This window comes from Pleurodeles waltl, chromosome 4_2, assembly GCF_031143425.1.
Source record: "Pleurodeles waltl isolate 20211129_DDA chromosome 4_2, aPleWal1.hap1.20221129, whole genome shotgun sequence".
NCBI lineage: Eukaryota > Metazoa > Chordata > Amphibia > Caudata > Salamandridae > Pleurodeles > Pleurodeles waltl.
Genome location: NC_090443.1, coordinates 9,088,460 through 9,110,910, shown reverse-complemented (window position 1 = coordinate 9,110,910; position 22,451 = coordinate 9,088,460). Strand labels below are relative to the sequence as shown.

The window sequence follows — 22,451 nt, the reverse complement described above, 5'->3', positions numbered from 1 at the left end:
AAAATGGTACTTGTGCACTCGGTCACTTGCAGATCATGTTTGTGGGAGGCCACTGGGGGTTAAGCTTGTGTGGGCTTCTGGTTCAGTATGCTACAGGCAGAACAATTCCACCTAGCTTGGGCTTCTGGGGTGCAGATGTGTGCTTGGCTATCCGTGGTGCAGAACTGGTGCTGTGGTTGCTGGTTTTACCACTGGGACAGTCGAGGAAGCAGATGCAAAAACTCAACACAAGACCCACAGGTGACATCGGATTAAGATGTTGGAGTGTACCCTTGAGCTGCAGCGTCGAAAAAAAGTGAAAATGACTGGACTGGCCATCAACAAGCCTTGGCAGTGTTAAGGTGGAGGAGAAGCTATCTCCCCTTATGGAGGTCCAGAGGAAAAAGGTAGCTGGCTGTAACTTTGCAGGGAGCTGGACTATACTTCCCACAATGCACTGGACCAACTGTCTTTGGGCAATCCCTCGGAGGGTCCGATGGCCAGCGCTTCTTTGGATTTGTTGAGTGCTTTTTACCTGCAGTGGGCTCGGGACATGCCACTGGTCCAAGGGTGTCTGATCTTGCCTTTAGTTTACGAAGGGGTCCCTCTTGCTAGGAGTAGAAATCTTTGGTCCAGGACGAGCCGCAGTTGAACAGTTCCAGGCGGGTTGCCACAGGTTCAACAGTAGCATGCCTTTTGGTAATGAAGGTTCCTATTGTCGTCAATGCAGTTCTTCTCTTGTCCTTTCTCCTCAAGTTGTTGCAGATTGCAGATCTGAGGTTCTGGTGCCAGGGGAGCCCCTTAACTCCTAGATTTAGGGGTGTCAAGGTTGTGGGTGCAAGTAACCAATGGGCTACTAGGCCCAGCACCTAACCCACCCCTGGTGGATTGTGGAACCTTTTCTACCCAAACCCCTATATTTTGCCACTTTTTAAAATGGCAGAAGTGTTCCTCAGCTGTACAACCCAGGCTTCCCACTCTAGAGGTGTGGCTAGCCTTTTGGGTGTGTACGCCTTCTATCTAACTAATTTTCCACCTGCCTGGGTACAAATGTGCTTGAGGGAGACAGCTTTGTCTTCCACTGGGGGACAGCCTGCTTGTATTTCAGAGGTGATGTGCCCTTTAAGGTTCACCGCGTTGATGTGCCATTTCACTAACCCTCCTGAGAGGGAAGGAGTTGTGTCCTCCTTCTCATCCAGGCCACTGTCCTGACTCCTGGCAGTGTTCACACTTCTGTCCAGGGGTGTCAGAATCCTGTCTTGTTTATAGCAGCTACAAGCTGGTAGCCAGAGCACAAGAAAACTAGGGTAACTCGGGTGGGCAACATCTAGGGTTGCTTTTTGGGTCCATGCCAAGAGATTCATGTCACAAGTGAGAAGGCACATTGTGTGATACCAATGGCCCATTTTGATAGTACCATAATGGAGCTGGTAACCTTGGGTTTGTCTGAGTGCCAGCCCATGTTATCCTATGGACCGTTGTTCATTTATAGTAGTCTTCAATGGAAAGGCCACTCTAGGGAAATATAAGCTTGCACTTATATGTCCATACCTTTAATATAATGCACCCTGCCTACTGGGCTCAGGAGGCATACCTCAGGGGTGACTGATGGTTATTAAAGATATTGTTGGGACTGTGCCACACGTGGTGTGGGCACAGTTGAGTTCAAGCAGTTTACACTGCTCCTGCCGTCTGCAATGGCAGGCCTGCTGTCAGTAGTGTACTTGGGTCACTTAGGGTGGCACAAACAATGCTTCAGGCCCTAGTGACCTGTTCAACACCCATGCCCTGGGTACCACTGGTACTATATACTAGGGACTTATAAGAGGGTTAAAGTACTTGCCAATTTAGGATACCAAATTCACTTTTGGCAATTTAGGGATAGAGCACTGGCACGGGAGGCAAGTTTACAGGCTCCAGTGCACTTTCAGAGTCACACCCAACAGCATCTAGAGCACAAAGTGTGGGAGTGACCAACCAAAAAGAGCACTTTCTTACATGCATATAAGCACCATCACTTTAAAATGTCAAATACCATTTCCATATCAGTAAAAGTACTGTACAGTAATCTGCATCTTGGTCAGTATTAAAAAAAATATACCGAACCTTGCATTTTCAACAATGAGTTCTGTCAGAAACAAACCAACTCTGATCATTGTGGACACTCAATGAAAAGTGTGGAGTTACCTAGTACTTAAGATTCTGTCCAACCTCCTATAAGGACCATACATGGTTCAAAGAATGAATATTCCCTCATTTGGGAGCTGACTTCTCTACATGCATCTGTATGGTCCCATAAATCAGAACATTCCCTGAAACCTTTTGCTATTTTAATAGTGGGGGATGAAAGCTAAGGAGGGTGTGACATCCATAATTGTATCCACAATACAGTTAAAGTCACCAGATCCCTGATTGTATCCAAATGAGAGCACCACTCACAGGAAGAGTTTCCCATTCAGACCAATTAGCACCCCCTATTCAGTTTTAGTTTAGCTACTTCTACATTAAATGAGGGTCTGCAAACTCACCACTTTAAGGAGGCTTGAATCATTCCATTATTTCAGACTACCAATGCCCTTGGCTTCCACGTGTATTTATATGTCCTTCCTTTAGCGATGAGCACACAACTTTAGTGATCCACCCTCCGCACAAGGTGCCATTGACTGTAAAACAAGCTTACTATTCCTATGTGTTTACTTTTACCCACTTTCAAAACGTTATCCATACTGAGATAATATGCTACATGCATGCCACTCTTTGAACTGCCGCTAAGCACAAGCTATCCAGAACCTTTTCTCCATAGCAACTAAGCAACATCTTCATGCCCAATAATATTCTTTATTTTGCATACAGTCTCCCACGTCCCGTCTTGGGGGGATGGGTGAGTGCCACCACTGAGTTCTCCCACCTGGCACATCTGCTCTTGCTCATCATTGAGCAATAACTATCTTGTAGAATTGTTCTATCCCAAGGAGCAGAATCAGGTTTGAATCACAGCAAGATCACCAATATAAACCAATGTAGCTCCTGTGCACCACTTGATGAGTTTCAGTCCATATCACCAGTCATCATCTAGCTGGCCTTGGGCAGATCCTAATTTTCCATGCATGAGTTTGTGGATTCATCCTCAGACACTGTAGTTTATGCCACAGAATAAAAAATAATGCATTTTCACAATCAGGAACTTTTAACATAGCTGGATAGAACAGACTGTACTATGCACCAATCATCCTGAGCTTCAGTCTCACCTCAAAAAAGGAGTTACATTGCTGTGGAACACTAATTAAGTAGTCCAAAAATATCAGCACTCACTTATTGTTTCCCATGAGAGGAATGCACTGCTGTCCTGTGTTAGTATAATAGGTCTCTATGCCTGTAGTTCAAGAGATGTGCCACCACCAGTACAAGTAGCTCAAGCTGCGTAAGACGTGCAAGGCACCTGTGTGCACGTTCTCTGAAGGAGAAATTGTTGGAGAGACCTGTAGGCACAACATCAGTGCATAAGCACTCTTTCAAGTAAAATTCATTGTTGAGGCTTAATGCATTTTCTTCTGTTTTTCTGTTGTTCTGTTGTTTCTACTAGACTGTACTTCACTATGCTATTCCCTCACTCTTTGTGCTAAGCATCTAACAGAGGGTTAAGGCTTCCAGTTCCACACTATTATTTTGATAGCAACTTCAGTTTCCTTTACTTACCTACAAGTTTCTTCTACTCTGCTAATAGTAGTCCCAAGACCAGTTTTATGTTTTTAGTTTTACTTTTGATTGATTCTTGGGTCTCACTTATGGCTGTCTGTATATTGGCCAGCTTGTCCCGCCAATCACTTGAGCATTGGGGTTTGGGTTGGCATCTAGGTGTCTACTTGCCTGGTTGACATATTTAAACCTGCTCCTCCAGGGTATGCCTTTGGGTTCTCATCATCTATAGTTTTCCCACCATGCATCATAAATATGCGTTATCTACTGCTGATCTTGTAGGCAGTGTTCCAGACCTAACTGGCTATAACCCCAATTTCTGAAGTGTGTGGTTCTACTGGGATTCAGGAAATGTGTCTCGCTTAGGCAGTTTTCAACCTTTAATGCAAAATCTTGTCATGTGCAAAGCAGAAACCTCCATTTTATTGGCAGTCAAAAGCATTCCATGAATAGGTCTAGTTTATGATGTGTTCTCAGTCTACAGTATACTTTATTGAATCCTGCATTCGTAAGATGATCATCTTCCACTCCAAGTTCTAGTGGTACAAGTACCCGACATCTAGAGATGAGCTCTTGCAAAAGCGTGTTTTTTCCAGGTTAGTAATTTAGGGCCAGATGTAGTAAACGTTTAGCGACTCGCAAACGGCAAAAATTGCCGTTTGTGAGTCGCTAAATGCGTTTCCCAATGCAGAAATGCATATTGCGAGTCGGTACCGACTTGCAATATGCATTTCAGAATCGCAAATAGGAAGGGGTGTTCCCTTCCTATTTGCGATTCTGAGTGGTATGAAATACCATTTGCGACCGCGTACGCGGTCGCAAATGGTGTCGCAGTTACCATCCACTTCAAGTGGATGGTAACCCACTCGCAAATTGGAAGGGGTTCCCATGGGACCCCTTCCACTTTGTGAATGGACCCACAAATATTTTTTCAGGGCAGGGAGTGGTCCAAGGGACCACTCCCTGCCCTGAAAAAATACCGAAACTAAAGGTTTCGTTTTTTTTTTTAAGTGCAGCTCGTTTTCCTTTAAGAAAAAAACTGCTTTATTGAAAGCAGTCACGAACATAGAGGTCTGCTGATGATAGCAGGCCTCCATGTTTGCGAGTGCCTATACTCGCTATGGGGCCGCAATTTGCGACCCACCTCATGAATATTAATGAGGTGGGTCATTGCGACCCCATAGCGAGTCGCAGTCGGTGTCTGAGACACCGTACTGCATACCAATTTGCGACTTGCAAATTGCGAGTCGCAGGGACTCGCAATTTGCAAGTCGCAAATTGGCGTTTTGCTACATCTGGCCCTTAGCGAGTACCTCTAAATTAATTTATGGAAGCTTTTCGTTCAGCTTACCAACAAAAAAAACTAATTAGGACTTTTCTTTCTCTCTCTCTCTCTCTCTCTCTCTCTCTCTCTCTCTCTCTCTCTCTCTCTCTCTCTCTCTCTCTCTCTCTCTCTCTCTCTCTCTCTCTCTCTTTCCCATTTGGAGAGGCAGAATAGGAACTGGCTTCAGGGATAGATAGGGTAGGGTTGCCAGGGTCCACCAGGCTCACATAGTGATTAATTGTCCAAATCTGTGGGTCCCACCCCCTTATACTCCATCCTGCTGTTGCTGTGAGCTACCTTCTTATTTGTTCTCAAGCATACTTCCCTCACAGTTCTCTTCCATGTTGGTGGGTGCCATAAGTTCTCACAGCTGTCTCTGGCCCCAACCAGGTCTTCCTACCTCTCCACAGAGGGGTGCAGTGCAGTGCACATGCATTAATTGTCAATTGACTGAGCTCTGTCTCTTCACACCCTTGGCTATCATCTTGGTACCACTTGGTACTTGGTCACTCTTAACCCACCACAACAACTGCAATCAGTTTTCAGAGTCTCTATCTCACTCTCAGATGCATCTGACAAAGGAAGTCAGTTAGAGGCTAATGCCCTGTCTTATATGCAGGATTTTTACAGGAGCAGTGCATCTGTCAAGGAGTTCACAAGAACACATTTAGGCACATGATCTAATAGTTTCGCCTATCAATAATGTAATTTGTCTTGTCAAAAATGACTTTAAGCTGGGCCTAAAGTTTATTTCTAACCATCTTGGTTTTAAAGGTTTAAATTCATCCAGCGATGTATGCTTTGTCTGGAAGTCAATAGTCTTACAGAAGGTTGTTGGGAAAATATTGTCTTCTTTAAGGTAAACAGGCAGGAGTCCCAATCCTGAGTGCCCGTAAGCATGTGAAGGGTACGCACCCAGAATACCAAGGTCAGAATATCGATGGGACACAATATTGAGGACAAAAAAGCAAAAATAAAAATATCAACAGGTAGGTAAGTCTAGATTTTCTAAACCTCATTCCACACATATGTACCTTGGCGATATATATATATATATTTTTTCAAGGTACATAGATGTGGAGTTAGGAATAGTAAATCTATACTACCTCATATGCACTTACCTTTTGACATTTTGCCCCTGGATATTCTATCCTGAATTATCTTGTACCACGATATTCTGTGAGGTCGATTATCAGTAGTACACCATGTAAAGCTGGCATTCTGACTTTTGTGTTGGACCTGATGCTAATTTACCATGTGTGCAGAAACCTATGCTTGTGACCTGAAGGGGTGCACCAAGCGGGTCCTCATAGTGGGTCATAAACTACAGTTTATTCCCTGGCTGTATTACATACAACAGTAGAGGCAGCGTACAGTGTTAAATTTATACAGTGACCAGACCTTTTTCCTGTGTCAAAGAGAGGCACATTTACTGACTTCTCTTGTTTAGGGTTCCACTGTTATGTGCACCTCAGCAATTGGCACTGATATCTCTACATGCATGTCAAGTGTGTGTGTGTATGTACAGTAAGGGTGTAGCACATGTACGGTAGAAGGACTGTGTTTTCCGTGAGTCAAAGTGCACTGGGATCCGTTTCTGATGTCCCTTGTTTAGCATGGAACAGAATGGAAGATGAGGACAACTTCCCCAGACATTGAAAGTGGATTGCCTGCACTCCGGTAGTTTGAGGGTAGGGATCCAGACACTGCAGTGAGGAGGATGGCAACAGGAATACTCCCCCATATTCAATGGGGTCCTTTTTAGCAAATGACTGTGGATTAATACTTCCTGATCATTGCTATTTGGTGGATGGTATGGCTTTCTTTTGTACAATGTGAGGAAGTTTCTTAACAAGTCCCAACCTTTTGTCCTTCTCTGATTACTGTTTCAGGAAAGCTGATGATAACTAGGTGCAGAGACCTCACACTGAGGCGGAGGAGCATCGCCCCATTGCTTTCAGGAAAGGGAAATTTTTTAAATAAAATTATAATAACGCAATGATATTATCATTTTATTTTTCATCTGGAGCCAGGCTAGGGCGGACCAGGCTGGGATGGAGGAGGAGTGGTACGTGCACCATAAGTGCGCATGTCTGTTTGGCCGGCCGTGTTGGGCAGGCCAAACAGAGACGCGTATATAACTTTTCTCCACACAGCTGTATTGCACATCCAGGAGGAGAAAGTACACAGGGTCCAACTCGCTGTGTGAGCACCAAACCAGGCTGCTCACACCAATCACAACACCTCTGTCATGCTGGTGACAGCAGTGTCATGATTGGCTTAGGGGAGTGTGGAAGCCTGCGTGCTGCCCAGGAGAGGGCGAGGTTGCTCAGATGAGGATGGGGGAGAGAGAAACCGGTCTCCCGAAGGAGCAGGCAAGTGTTCCTTTTTAAATAAAATTATTGTTTTTATCCTGCTCCACCAGCCCCGTTCAGTGGCAGCTGTCACTGACTATCACCCCACTTTGTTACAGTCCCACATTCTTCTTGACCAAGGAAGAGAGAGTAATTAAAGAGTTGCTTTGCAGCAAGGGTGGTGTCTGCCTTTCAGCTAGTCTCCCAGAGGTCAGAGGACATCACCTGAAGTCTGAACTTTCTGGTAGAAGAGTGGAGTGTCTGCCTGAAGTGCCTAGACACCTGTCTGGCTGCTAAGGGAGGGCAGAAGTGTGTCTTGGCAGATGTCCAGCAGTTTTGCAGTGTTAGGTGCAACCAGAAAAAGATAACTATACCAGAGTACAAAGTCAGGGCTGACCAGTGTGGTTAAAAGGCCCCTCCACCTGCAGAAAAACAGTACCTGAATAATCACACTGTGTCACCTGATGGATTACCGAGTGCTGCATGATTGGTGTTGCTACTGCTAATGCTGTGAGAGGAGTGAAGACCACACTGAAGGAAGACATCTTGATTGGCCCAAAGGCCCAAAGGTCCAGAAGACACACAATGTGGGTTTTGGCCTGGAGGCCCCAAGTGCCATAGTAAAATGATCAGAATTCTGAGATTACCGGTGGGTGGTTGAAAATTCCTAGTGTTTGTCTCACAAACTTTCTGTATTTTTCGTGAATATCACAATTACTACCTATAGGTCATAAACCTTTCTCCATGTGGGTCTGTGTCAGAATTGGTGATTTTGGATGCCTTTTAAGTTGTGTCAAGAAAAAACCCTCACCCTCAACACTCAAGGTTGGTACATCTGCAAATGTCACATTTATTTTCAGAGTCAATTAGCACAAGTAAGGAAATATTACCAGTTTGCGCAAACACAGTATTCTATGACCTAAATGCAGGAAAAGCAAAAATCTTTGAAAACTACAGGTAAACCAATCTGTGATCTGAGAAAGATTTCGGTCTGGTAATATATGGGATAAATTACCCCCTTCCGTACATGATAAGGACAATGCAAGTCACCGAGGAGTCTCATAACCATATAGAGGAATGAGAGCATATTTAAAAAAATGAAGGATAAAAACAGAACCTCTACAGCAAAATTGAATACATTAAATACCTGTTTGATATTTATTGCAAAAAACATATTAGAATCAGTTCAATACAAGCCAGTTTAAAAAAAGAAAATTGCAGTAGCTTCTGTTCAGGATAAGGACAATGCAAGTCACCGAGGAGTCTCATAACCATATAAAGGAATGAGGCCTTGTTCTTCTATATGGTTATGGAACTCCGAGGTAACTTGCAATATCCTTGTCATGTATGGCAGGGGGTATACTTTATCCCATATACTTCATTATCACAACATCACCTTCCCCACAAACCACTTACATCCTAGGTATGCAGTTCTTTCATGTGAAAAAGAGAGAATGTTTAAAAACATGAAGAATAAAAACAGAACATCTACAGCAAAATTAAATACATCAAATACCTGTTAGATATTTATTTCAAAAACATATTAGAATCAGTTTAAAAAGAAAATTGCCGTAGCTCTGAAGATGTAGAAACATGCAGAAAGATTCTTTAATTATCTAAGGAATGCAAAAAATAAACAAGTTCTTTAACCTAGGAAAACAGAGCAGAAGAAAGTACAGCAATGTATAATGTTGTTACTTTATCAACTGCAATAACTTTTTTTTTTAATTTAAATTGCACACACCAAAAATCAAATATAGGGCCTGATTTAAGAAAAGTAGTGTTGCATCCACTGCAGCGCCACTTTTCTTGCACCCCTTAACTCCCCCCTAATGCCACCTTGTGTGTGCCGCTTTTAATATACGGTACCCCATGGTGCTAGTTAGAGAACTAGTGTAAAACGTTTTGATGCTAGTTTAGCACTTTGCAGGATTAGCATCAAACATTTGACACTAATCCTGCAAAGCACATTGAGGCCCATTATAAATAACTGTGCAAGCATTAAAAATGCCACAAAAATGGTGCAAATAAATCTTCTAGATTTCTTTATGCCATTTTTTCAGCCCTCCAATGGGGGAACGCCCCTCTTGTGTACATTATACCTGGCACAGGCATAATGTGGTGCAAGGGGTTACAAGGTGGTGAATGCATGCTTTGCACCTCTTTGCAAATCTGGTGCAGTCATTTAGGCCTCGTTGGGCCACATTAGCGTAAAACAAAATGATGCTAATGTGGTGCAAAGAGGCGCTATGCCCTTTTAAATCTGGGCCATAGTACCTAAAATAAGATTATTGTGGCCAAGCTCCTTATATGTGTCAGAACGGAATCACCTTCCATTTTCACAGCTTCACTATTGTAGTTTGTCACAGTCATATTTAATTCTATCAATCAATCAATCAGTCGTGGATTTGTAAAGTGCAGCTAATCACCCAAAGGGTCACACGGTGCTGGATGTAGATGTGCTGCTCATTCGAAGAGCCAGGTCTTGAGGTCCTTCATGAACTGCTTCAGTGATGTGGTCTGCCTGAGCTTGAGGGGTAGTGTGCTTCATCTCCGGGCAGCTAGGTAGGAGAAGGATCTTTCTGCTGTACTTTTTCAGATCCTGGGGACAGTTGCAAGGGCGAGCTGGGAGGAAAGGAAACTTCTGTTGGGTACATAGAAGTTAAGGCGGTGGTTGAGGTATGCTGGTCCTATGTTGTGCAGTGCCTTGAATATGTGAATCAGGAGTTTGTAAGTGAGGCAATTGTTTTACTGGAAGCCAGTGTAGGTCTCTGAGGTGTGCGGAGATTCAACTGTGTCTGGGGATGTCCAGGATGAGTCTGGTTGCTGCATTCTGGACTCTTTATAGTCTTGATTGAAGTTTCTTGGTGATGCCAGCATAGGTGCATTGCCATAGTCCAGTTTCCTGGTGATGAGTGTGTGGGTGACTATGCTCCTCGTGTAAGGGGGAATCCATTTGAAGATCTTCCACAGGAGACAGAGGGTGTGGAAACTTGATGAAGAGACGGTGTTAAATTGGTGGGTCATCAATAGAGAGGAGTCCAGGATGATACCCAGGTTAAGCGCATGGTCAATGGGGGCAGGGGCATTACCCAGAGCAGTGGGCCACAAAGAGTCATTCCAGGCAGAAGGGGTGGAGCCACTCATGAGGATCTCTGTCTTGCCCGAGTTGAACTTGAGGCAGCTGACCTCCATCCAGGTGGCTACTGCTCTCATTCCATTGTGGAAATTCCTCTTGGCTTGAGCAGAGTACTCAGACAGGGCGAGGATCAGTTGGGTGACATTGGTGTAGGAGACTATGTTTAGCTCGTGTTGTTTGGTGATCTCAGCGAGTGGGGCCATTCTACTGTTTTTTCACTAAAACGTTCACCTTTCAAGAATGTTGTGTTAACACGGATTGCCTCATTCCACCACTGGAAGGTCCAGGAATTCTTTGGAGTGTATCCACAGGGTGATGATTGCTATTGTTACTCCACAACCTCATCTGGTAATCCTACTGCATGAGGAAATGCTCTAAACCGCATTAGAATAGAAGTTCTACAAATTGTTACTTCCAGTTGCGGGTGCTCAGCGGTATTCCAAAGTGTGGATATGATCCTCACACTCTTGAACTAGCCTGTAAACACTGCCATATTCTTAGTTCCTCATGATTACTACCCCAGATTTGTTCATAATAAACACTCCTCCCTGAGCTGTCGGTACCTCGGGTACCAGTAACACCAGTGCTTTGAAACTACTGGGGATGACAAGGAATGTTGAGGGAAGCCAAGAATACCATATATGATTCTGCTGCTAATTTCCCACCCTCATTGACAGTTTTACCCAGAGATTGCTGCTGTAACTTGAAAACAAGTAATTCCAAATGGGCTAGTACCTCCCTGGAGTTACTGATACCAGGTGTACCAGTAATCCTCAGGGTGGGAAAATCTGGTCAAGCATGAGTTGGACCATGATGGCTCACTAGAAATTAACAATTACCAGAGAATTCCGACACTCTGTCAGATTCTCCAGTAATTCCTCATTTTCCCATTTGACTTCTAGTAGCTGATTTATTTTTGGTGAAAGTAAAAAGATCATAATTCTGATAGGGCCATTCACTGCTGTAACCAACCCTATCAGAATTAGTTGACCACTCTTGTAAGGGCAATAGTGTCAATCCCACTGTCGTTTATGTCAACAATGTATAATATGTTAAATGACTATATCAATGTTCTGGCCAGCTGCTGCCTATGATCTCAAGTGCTCTAAATAATTCTTTTGGGTGCAGAGAAATTAAGAAAATGCTGTGCAGATTCTTTAAGGTGACATGCTGGGTTTGGTGGGTGTAGTTGGGTCTGCTGCGTGTATTTCCTGTGTACCTGAGACATTCCTGAAATATGAATCCCTGTAGTGTGGATGTCAGACATTGTAATGGGTGATGTTGCTTACTGGCTTTGAGAAAGAGCACAGAGCATGGGTACTGATGTATATACAAATTGGTCTGATCCTGCGTATTGTGCAGCCTGACAACAATGAAATAAAATGCTGTATCTTTTATTTAACAGCTTTGGGAAGAAGAAACCATGAAGTCGCAAGTAATGACACACTTCAAATTCAGCAGGTATATATATATTTATGTTGCTGCATGTCCTTTCACTAAGGTGCAAGTTGCATACCCTTACGCCTCTTGATTTTGCATAATTTAGTGAAAATACAAGGGATCAACATAGTTACATAGGGACAACATTTGGTGTAAACATTTCTCCTCGTTATGCATACTCTATGGAGGTGTAAACCTTTGGCAAAGCCCTAAATTTACGCTATGTTGTAAATCTGGAACATTGTCAAAATCCACAGGTGTTGAGTGGGAAAACCCACCATAACGCCCATTGCACGCCTCCCCAATGTAATGTGAAGCAACACAGTGACTTGTGCTACGTTGTATTACACCAAATCTACAAGGCCATGTGAAGCCACACAGGGTGGCTTTGCATAGCCTTTTAGATGTGGGTCTGCACTGTGCGTCAACAGAGCTTCAAAAAAAGTGATGCTCCTGTGGCACAGGGGACTTGTACATAAACCCCATAATATTTTGGGGCTGTTCTCAACAACAGGGCAGAATTTGCAGCTACTCACCCTGTCTCCTGTTGGAAGTCCTCTGGTCTCTAAGCAGAATAGATTGTCCAAGCGGCCCCTGCACAAAGTCTACCTAATCAGTCCATACCCTGGCCGAATGAAATCTCGGCCAGCCCACTTGGACTCCACTGAATCATGCTTCCCTACCCTCAGGGTCAGCCAAAGATACCAACCCTCTTCAAGCCCCCACCCCCAGCAGCGTAAAGTACACCACCTTACACAAAGGGGGCCACCTCCGCTTGTTTGTGTGTGTGTGTCTCTCAAGCAGCTGCAGTGTGCTGCCTGCTTTGAGCTGACAAAGCACTGGCCCAGGACTGACAGTTTGAGCTGACAAAGCACTGGCCCAGGACTGACTGCTTTCTCACATGAGTGGTTGGGTGGGGAAAGCCCTGAACGAAAGCGTCCTTGACACAGCACTCTTCATTTCATAAGAAAGAGGCAGCACAGAACTTACTGGTTTAGAGGTTGGGTTGCCACCTTTCTGATAGAAAAACGCCACCACGCTCTTCACATGTTAAGATTCTTCAAAGGTCTGCACACTATTCATAAGTAGAACTTTATGTGAAATAATTTGTATTAATTTTAGCATGGACTTTCTGTCTTTGTTTACTTACGTTAGCAGTCAGGGGTCATTAGGACTTCTGCAGAACACATTTGAAATGTTTTTCTTCTTGCATTAGCTGTTTAAAATATGTCCTGATAAGGGGGAAAACATACTGCCAGTGATGCTAGTAATTGCAGGTGATTTCACAATGTTTCCATCAAAGGATCTGATAAAAACCCAGAGTTCTTGTTTCCCTCTGGCATGCTTTGAATAACTTTGAATAATGTGGCTGGGCAAAGTTAAGAGCAATATGCAATACATACAGTTTAAAACTAATGGATAAATATATACCAAAAAAGCACAGCATTAACAAACAAAAGTGGCCAGCTTTATTGACATATTTACTAGTGCTTCATATAGTTTTAAACCAGTGTAAATCCTCTGTGTTACATATAAAAGATTCAGTGGATTCGATATTTAAATAACAGCATTATGTTGCAGGATTTCAAAGCCGAGATTACAACCTCTGGTCAGATGTCTCTATTTTAAAAAAAAATGATTCTGCTTTTGCCATAATAAACAGGACTACAAGTACCAAAACGCAACTCATCAACTATTGTTAACTGAAATGGAAAAATGCAAGGTCCCTGTGTAACGTCTAATGGTTAATTTATTGTACACATATGGAACATGGAAACCTTTTTCTTTCATTGTTTCTACAAAGTATGTTTGTGTTTTCATACTGGTAGCTCTGATAACAGGAATGCGCAGCAGCATTGGTTATTTTAGTTTTCAAAATAAAATCCTTTCCTCGTGTATAACAAGGTAGCCATTGTTACCAAGGCAGTTTCTAAGGGGCTGCGAGAAAGGTGGTCAAGCACATACGTTTATTCGGCAGGTGTGGATAGTGGGCAGCAGCCGTTAGGAAAATATTTTGAAAAGGGGAGTCAGATCATGGGAGGTCCAGGTTAAGTTAATTTGTATTGCTAATAAAAGTACTGACATAATTATGGTAAGTTACTTGCAAAGGGACTTTGAACATGCCTGAGGGAAATATTCCTGCCATTTGTGCATAACAATTAGCTGCTTATTTCAAAGACAAAAGGGCAAATTTACAAGGAGATTGTGCTGTCACTGCATCATTTTTTTTTAATGCAGGAGCGGCGCAACCCGTGGTCCATATTTACAAACTGATGCATTGGGCCAGGTGGGTCAGTTTTTCGAAGCCTGCATCACATTATAACTACGTCAGGTCTAATGTATGCAGGGTAGGAGTTCCCACGTAAAAAAATACGTAGAAGTGACGCAGTGAAATGTACAACTTTTCACTCCATCACTCTACGACTTGACTGCATCAAAATCCTGTTGCCTTCTCAACCCAGGCATAAGGATTGGCACACAGCTTTTAAAATGGGACTCACCTCCGTGTTGAGATGCATTGCTGAAGTTGTGTCAGTTTTATGATGCAACTCCAGCAATGCGTCACTTTAGATGCGTCAGACTTTTTTATGCATCCGTGAACTTGCATCATGGAGCTTTGTACTGTAAATACAGCGCATCCATGGCATGGTTAGGGCATTTGCGGCAGTCTCAAGAAACCTGCTGCATTGATGCTGATGCGTCAGATTCTTGTAAATAGGCCCCCAAGTTTTCCCTAAGGAGTCACTCAGAGTGAGGTCTCAAAATGTTTCACATTAGCTGCTGTTAACAATGAAATGTCACATATAAGCTGGCTTAAACTTTGTAGCCCTGTTTAACACAGTTATATGCGGGCACGGGGTCCCCTGCCTATGCAATAAACTAAGGGCAGGAATTCTGTAGGGATGTGATTTATTTTAATCCAAGGAGATGAATTGAAAAGGTGACTGCATCTCTTACATTGTTTGTGAACTGATGCTATACCTGGGCACTCAGAATAAGGCATCAAATGGAAAGGGGAACTATCAGTCTCATAGAATGGGAGCTCTGTGAATTTATGGTAGATTAACTTGCTCTGCCAAAATAGAAATAACCTGCTTAATCTTCACCTTTTGGTGACAAGATTTAATTTGCATCTGTATGTTCCTTAAACACCTACTCCCCTATTTAGACGTCGCAGGGGAGCTTACACTGGCTCCTAAAGTTAAATTTTGTTAATCGAAATAATAGTAATATTCTATTAAAGAATATGAACACAACTCAATTGTTAGTGTGCATATATCTACAGAATGTCTATCTCACAAGGATACCTTTTTTTCTCTTTGATGCTAAACATACCATCTTTATCTTCGCATTGAAGGTCTCATTTACGAGGCTCTAGCGGCACACTGTGCCACCGGAGTGTCATTTTTTTATGCTCTGGTGGTGCATTGTGCCAGCCCATATTTACAAGGCCACACAAAGCCACCTTGCGTGGCTTTTCATGGCCTTGTAAATATGGACCCCTTTCACACACAACACTGTGTGAAAGAAGCATTCCATGGGTGTTTCTTGGGATATTCTCATGCAACACCCATAGAAACCCCAGAAATCTCACTCATTCCCAGATTTACAAGTCTGTGGATGCATCATGTTACTACACCAGCTCAGGGGCGGTTGTACTAATGATGCAACAGGGAGAAATATCTTTATTTCTCTCTGTTTTTTCCTCTTTCCATGTGTGCTGCATTGTGAGGCACACATAGAAAGAGGAAACCTCCTCTTGTGATTGTTGTTTTTGTGCATGAAGGTGTCCCTTCCTGCACAAAAGCAATCATCCACGCAACGCAGGCATCTTTGCACCATAGTGCAAGGGTGCATGCGTTGGCACTAGGCAACAATTTGTGAGCCAGTGCAGGTGGAGAGAACAGAAATGCACCATATCTTGTATGGTGTTCAAAGAACAATGGATTTAACCCAGGTCTGTGACTGGGGGTGAGTGTTTGAAAAGTTTCAGCACTCTGTCCATCATCCTTTATATGGCACATTTCTGCACTTTCCTAGTGGCGCAGGGTGCTGTGCCACCCTGCGCCACAGGCTTTGTAAATGATTGCTAACGGGCTAATGATTGATCTAAATGACTCACTACGTTTGACTTACTACAGAAAGCTAGTACTGCTAATACTATTTGGCCTCTGCATTCAATATAGATACTACCACCTTCATGCATTTTATAAATCTTCTGACCAATTGGCCTGAATCCCCACTCCTCCTCTGCTATCTACTCATTATAATGTTTAACTGTCTAACAATTTGAGCCAGAAAATAGCGTCTTAGTACCATAAATGGAGAGAATATACAAATGATGTCCTGTAGAGTGTCCAGCAACACAAAAGGATGATGGGTGAAGTGCTGAAACTTTTCAAACACTCACCCCCAGTCACAGATCTGGGTTAAATCCATTGTTTTTTTGCTCACCATGACACCCCAGTTTGGACCCAGCCATATGCAAATCAGCCTTGACCCTGCTCCCCATACGAACAGTCCATCCCAAACTGCCAGGCATCCTGCTGATTCTGGAAGTTTCTATCATAGAAATGTAAGTAAAATGCATGATTTGAGGGAAAGTTTGAGGTCTGCAGGGGTTCTGGGTACAAAAACATTGTGGTACCAATGCAGGGCAAGGCATACCACTCTGGAATGCCTAGGCTGTCTAGTTTTCAAAAATGTCTGGGGTTGGTAGGTTTCCAAGCGAGACTTAGCCCAACCCAATATTGCAGCTACCCCTATTTCTCCACGTAGTACTTTAGGACCTTATGTGTCACACTCTTAGCTCAGCTACACAGATGGGGTACACACTGTAATCTGGAGACATGTGGGAACTCTGGATTAAAGGAAATGTGTTGATCCCCACACAAAACTAAACTTTTCTTGCACAGAAATGTGAGAAAAATCTGTGTTTTTAGTCAAAGAGTGAAGTTTGCAAGGGTGTTTATGTGAGAAAACCTTGTGAACCACCGTGGACTCCCCAGATGCTTAATTTTTAGAACTGTCTGGGTTTCGTAAGTGTCCCTACGTAGAGGGCAATCATGGGCTCAAAATCTACATATAACCATTTTGCAAAGAAAAAAATGCTGGTTTTGTTTGTGCAAATTGATTGTCCACGTTACATTTTGTGCCCTTTCCATTTTGCTGGTGCTAGGCCCATTAACACACATTTTATATGGAGACATGCGGGAACGTTGGGTGGTTGGAAATTTATGGATCGCCACAGATTCCAGAATTTTCCCTAACAGAATGTAAAGAAAATGTGTGATCTTATCCTGTTAGGCAAAGTTTGAAATTTGCAAGGCATTGTGGGAAAGTGAGTGAGATCATTGACGTTTACACCAAAATGGACACCGCAGGGTGTTCAGTTGCCAAAAATGTGGGGGGCTGGGATAGTTGCTTCAGAGTCAATCTGCTACTTAAGTGCAGACCTGTTGGTTTTGCAAACTCCAGAAGTGCTAGCTTCAATGAGCAAATACTAATAACAGTATCAGAGTATCAGAATATTGATAAGAATATTGAACCCATTTTTACTGGAGGTGAGCCATAAAGCCACGTCAGAGCACCAGCCACTTTCAGGCTGTTCACACCCCAGGCCTTCTCCACACACAGAGGCTTTAATACTGCCAGCCATTGGCACAATCCAACATGGCAGAACACTCAGATCAACATTCCACCACCATTCATGGGTCCTTTGGATTCAGAAATCACAGGACGACCTCACCAATCACACCAGCTCTTGCCCCGTCACTGAACAACCTGCATACAAACACACCACAAGCAAATCTCTACACACATATGACCTGACATGTTGCCAGCAGGTGCCTCAACAAGCTTCACAACATCCTAAATGAAAAAAAAACCTGGACTAAGTTTTTACTACCTGCCAACTATCTGCCTCCCCCCAATGTTCCTAGCAACACAGAATGCATGCCAACTGAACCGTTACTAACTGCTCCCATGAGAGCAACATCAGTCTCCGGAATTGTGCCTTTCATGCGCCTTTAGGGCATTTGCTGTGCTAAATCCAACTGCTTCCAGTTTGAAGATGTGAGTTGGGGGTGTCCAAGGATGCCTTGCAGCCTACATTACTCAAACTGATTGAGCATACCTACCTTTAAAACTAAGATAAACATGCTGGAGAAGACCATCCTAGCTTCTCTGAAAAGCATGTCCAAAACTACCAAGGGTACTCTACGATGATATGGCATATTTTCTGTTCACTGTTATGTGTAGTGCTGTGAATGTAATGCAGTTGTCATATGGCCAATAGAACATCTACTGCGTTCTGATGGTGGATGGACATGGCAGGCATGCCACTGATATGACCCACATGTGTAGTGTTGGGTAAAGAGTTCTAAGTGATGTTATCTATACTAGGTATGTAGCTTTTCAATGTCTCCACAGCAGTTCAAGTGAAGTCTACTATTTCTGCAGCACTAAGAGTTTCAATGACGGACAACTTAGAGTCAATGAAATACACCATTCTTCCTGTGGTGGTCTGATAGTAGACAACATACACATTGTATGTTGAAACTGGATCAGCTGGGTAAATAACTTCTTATACCATGTGATAGTTTTACATCTCACATTATATGGATAAAGTACCTGGCAAATGTATCCACTCTGCCCAGGTAGTGGGCTTGTGAACTTAAACTAAATGACTCCAAATTGTGACGGGGGAAGTACTCTCATCATGAATTGTAGTGAGCATGTACACATCCCACCTACCAGAGAATTTGACTGCGAGCAGTTTGTTGGAACGTAACACAGTGCTCTTTGATTTTGAAGCTTCTAACAAACAAGCTCACGTGGAAATCCTTTGCAACTATATTGAATTGTTGCTTGAATGTGAATTTACCTTTAAATAAGACAAGAGTTGTTGGCAAAACAGGAACGGTTTGTTTATTTGAACATCACAACTGGGAGAGCAGTTGCAGAACAGTGGTCTGAGGACTGTCTCTTAGTGTACAGTCAGTTGGAGTGTTGTTTTATAAATTTCTTTGGGTACAATAAAAGACTTACAACATTCCTTTTGAGGTGAAGAATGTGAACAGTTGTCATGGAGTCAATAATAAGGTCCTGATAACAGATGCAGGTGGGCCTCGACCTTGCGTGAACACAATGTGGGCCAGCGAGTTAATGTCCAGATGCAAAGCTGGGTGTTACCCAAACCTTATGAATAGCCCAGTAGGACAGTAAGCTTGCTTTGTGCACTATCCCTATTTTCTATCTATTGAGGACAAAGGCAGCACAATATGCACACAGGGCGGACAGATCTGTTTGAGCCTCCTTTTGTACTTGTGAACTTAAAGTTGTACACAACGATGGGGATTACACAGTGGTCTTATATTTTATTGATTGTCTGTTGAACCACTTTTTCTATACTGTGTCCTCAGCGCTATTGATTGACACTGTCACCCCTTGGATATATGGATGAAGATAATAATCCAGCAATTTTTTGATTTTTCTTTTTTGTCTGAAGAGTTCATGACGATAATTCTTCCAACAGTAGATGACTAATATTATTGTTGATTAACAGATTTAACAAATTCCATTAATGTGCAGAGCCCTCTAATTTACATATGAGACTTTTTTCCTTACATGAGCCCCATGTGATGTTTTGTATTAACAGCATAAGCATTTTCAGCATAAGGCCCAAAAATTTCTTCAACTCCTCAATTGAAGTAGGAGTCCACCAGTGTGCCCTAAAATAAGTCAGAAAAGTGGAACTATGCTCCCTCAGAAACTGTTCAGCTTGCAAATTTGTTTGGTGCACAATTTCCTCAAGCAAGATGGGCATCATCAATAGCCAAAAAATTGCTGTTTTGACTTTACATGCAGAGGATTTGGGTTTGCGATAATTTGGGTGGCTGTCAAGATAGTACTCTGTATGTGCTTGCCGCTTCACGTGCCGCCTCTGAGTTAGGGACAGACACTAATCGTTGTCTTGTGAGAATGCAGAACTTTTGAACTGTGGCCCAGCCTGAGAGCTATGGAGCTTTCTGGAGCTATACATTGTTGTCATTGATATAAGTGGTGTAGCTATGCACTGGAGCTCATTTGAACTTCTATGCCACTGGTACAATTCCTGCAATAACATACAAAGGCCCTACTGGAAAGTAAAGTAATTCATTTTGGTGAAACCAATTTAAAAGTAATACAATTTTAAGAACACAGCACATGGACTGGGGCACTGAATCACACTATCACAGATCACGGAGTCAAAATACCAGCAAAAACAGGGTCCAAGAATAAGTGAAAAATGAGGGTTGACAATACAGAAAAGGGCAGATTTTCTACCAATGCCCTTTCTAGCCTGGCCCTGGTCCCTTTATCCACTTTTTCTGCTGATAGAACAGGAACAATTCATCCCCTCTGCAGTGGCACATGTCTGTTCTTTGCCCCTGTGGGCTTACAAGTATCCCTCTATCAAGGTAGTCAAGAATGCCTTTTCATCTGCAGACCCCACATTTGGGAGGATGCACCATAGCTTATTGATTGATGCATGCCGTTATGTGAACAGTACCACCATGGCCAACCAAGTGAAATGACCTATTTTAGGCCAAGGCACTGTTATTAGCCTCTGTGTCTTTAATAAAATCTTGATTTTTCTACCCATCAAAGCTGTGGAAAATCAGCATTATTCTCCTGTGTCAGATCTATATCATCATTCAAGGACCAGTTCTGACCACAAGACAACTACCATCAAGCAAAAACAACTGACTGATGTACTTTGTCTTCACCTGACCACTAACCATTCAGGTCCAATGCCTTGGGAAGGCCTCAATTCCAGACTGCAGATAGAGTCCCTATGATCTCCTGGGACCTAACTAGATATATTCCCAGCTCTTTCAACGCACTCCACTCTGGGGAAACCAGCAGGCTAGAGTTAGGCACAGGTCTAAGACTACCTTCTTGTGGGCAAAGACAAGGATCCTGGAAAGTTGCTTGGATTGATTCTCTGAGACTGACCTTTCAGTTCACAGTCTTTTGGCTGAGAATGAATACTTGCCTGGCAGTCCAGAACTTAAATCTTGGACACAGAGCCCACATCAAGGGTAGTATACTCTGTTTTTGCCATGCAGGGGTCTGTATGGCCGAGGTTTCATGTCGCCTGTCTCTGTGATGGCACATGCAATACCTGTATGACAGAAATGGTCTCACTCGTTTCAGTTTGGGGGTCCTTTCCTATTAGATCAGGTAATTATTGCCATGATAGCCCTCCCACTATGGACGGCACCCACCTCTTACTTTCCTCTTGAGTCTTTGAACTCTATCCTTAAGATTGGTACTTCCAGAGACCTGAGATGTAGCAGCTTGGATGCTCTCACCCTATAGGTCTCTCCCTCCTGTGATAGGTCATTAACAAGGATCCAACACATAGGTATGCAGGGAAATACAGCCACAAGTCTCTCATTTGACTCTAAAGAGACAATGCTCAAAGGGCAGTCATTCTCATCTATGGACACTCCTTAACCTACAGATCTTGCACCTCAGGCACAACTCTGGGGAGAACAGTCATTCAACCACCAAGGTGCATCTTACAAGGGTATCCCTCAAAGGGATAATAAGGACATCACTCTTGAGACCACCAGAAGAACTTCCTGGAACTCTCAATGATTACAAGTTTGCCTTCTGGGGTCACCAACAACTACAACTACAAGACTCTGGGGCATGCTTTGTCCTTCCTTTTGGGATTTCTTACCCCTAGCATTACAAAAGGTACCTCTACTGTATATCCATTATTGAATGCCTTCTTGGGACACAAGGAGTCTCTACTCTTGTGTCCCGACTGATGACAAAGTATTTGAAATGGCTTCATCCATACTTAGTTCCTGCCACTATAAAATAGAAGTGTACTCCCTTCCCATTCCAAAGTTTGTAGCTCTAATGCATTCTGCAATAACCCTGATCAACACTTGTTTTTTGTAGCATTCCACTTCTGCCTTCAATGTCAGCAATTTAATAACTTTAGTCCGGCTAAGTCACAAGATAGTTCTAAGACAATCTCTGCTCAATGCCTGGTAGCAATGGCACAGCAACAAGCAACTCCACGTAGGAATGTGTGTTAAGTTCAGGCAGTACCAAACAATTTTAAAGTAACACACAAGAACACAAAACAGTAACATTCTAAAGAAGATTAGAAAAATGAAGGTAAATGTAGTAAGCTAACACACACCAAAATTGATCAAATTGTATAAGGGGACATATGACTTTTACATTTTTGGGGCAAAAAGAACCAGGAAAACACAAAGCATCAATCAGAAGTCACATTTTGCAGGTGACCAGGATCTATGCATGATTTCAGGCTGACTTCTGTGGAGCAGAGGTCAGATAAACCAAGAGGGTTAAACCATGTTTTTACCTTCAGACTTGATCAATATTTTACTCTCTGGCCGGGCAAGGCAAGAAGCTGAAGTTGCTGAGGGATCCCTGGTACGACACATTCTCATTGAGCTCCTGATAAAACCTTAAATTTTGGCATAAAAAC

General features: G+C 43.0%; 1 protein-coding gene across 3 annotated transcripts in view; it reads left to right on the top strand.

The window, feature by feature from the left end:
- The window catches only part of LOC138292044 (dehydrogenase/reductase SDR family member 4-like), a 628,908-nt gene that overhangs the window by 545,413 nt on the left and 61,044 nt on the right, over positions 1–22,451 (top strand). For all 3 annotated transcript variants that reach the window (XM_069230381.1, XM_069230383.1, XM_069230382.1), the window contains one exon: positions 11,898–11,953. In XM_069230381.1, the coding sequence (XP_069086482.1) occupies positions 11,898–11,953 (56 nt within the window). The remainder of the gene's footprint in view (positions 1–11,897; positions 11,954–22,451) is intronic.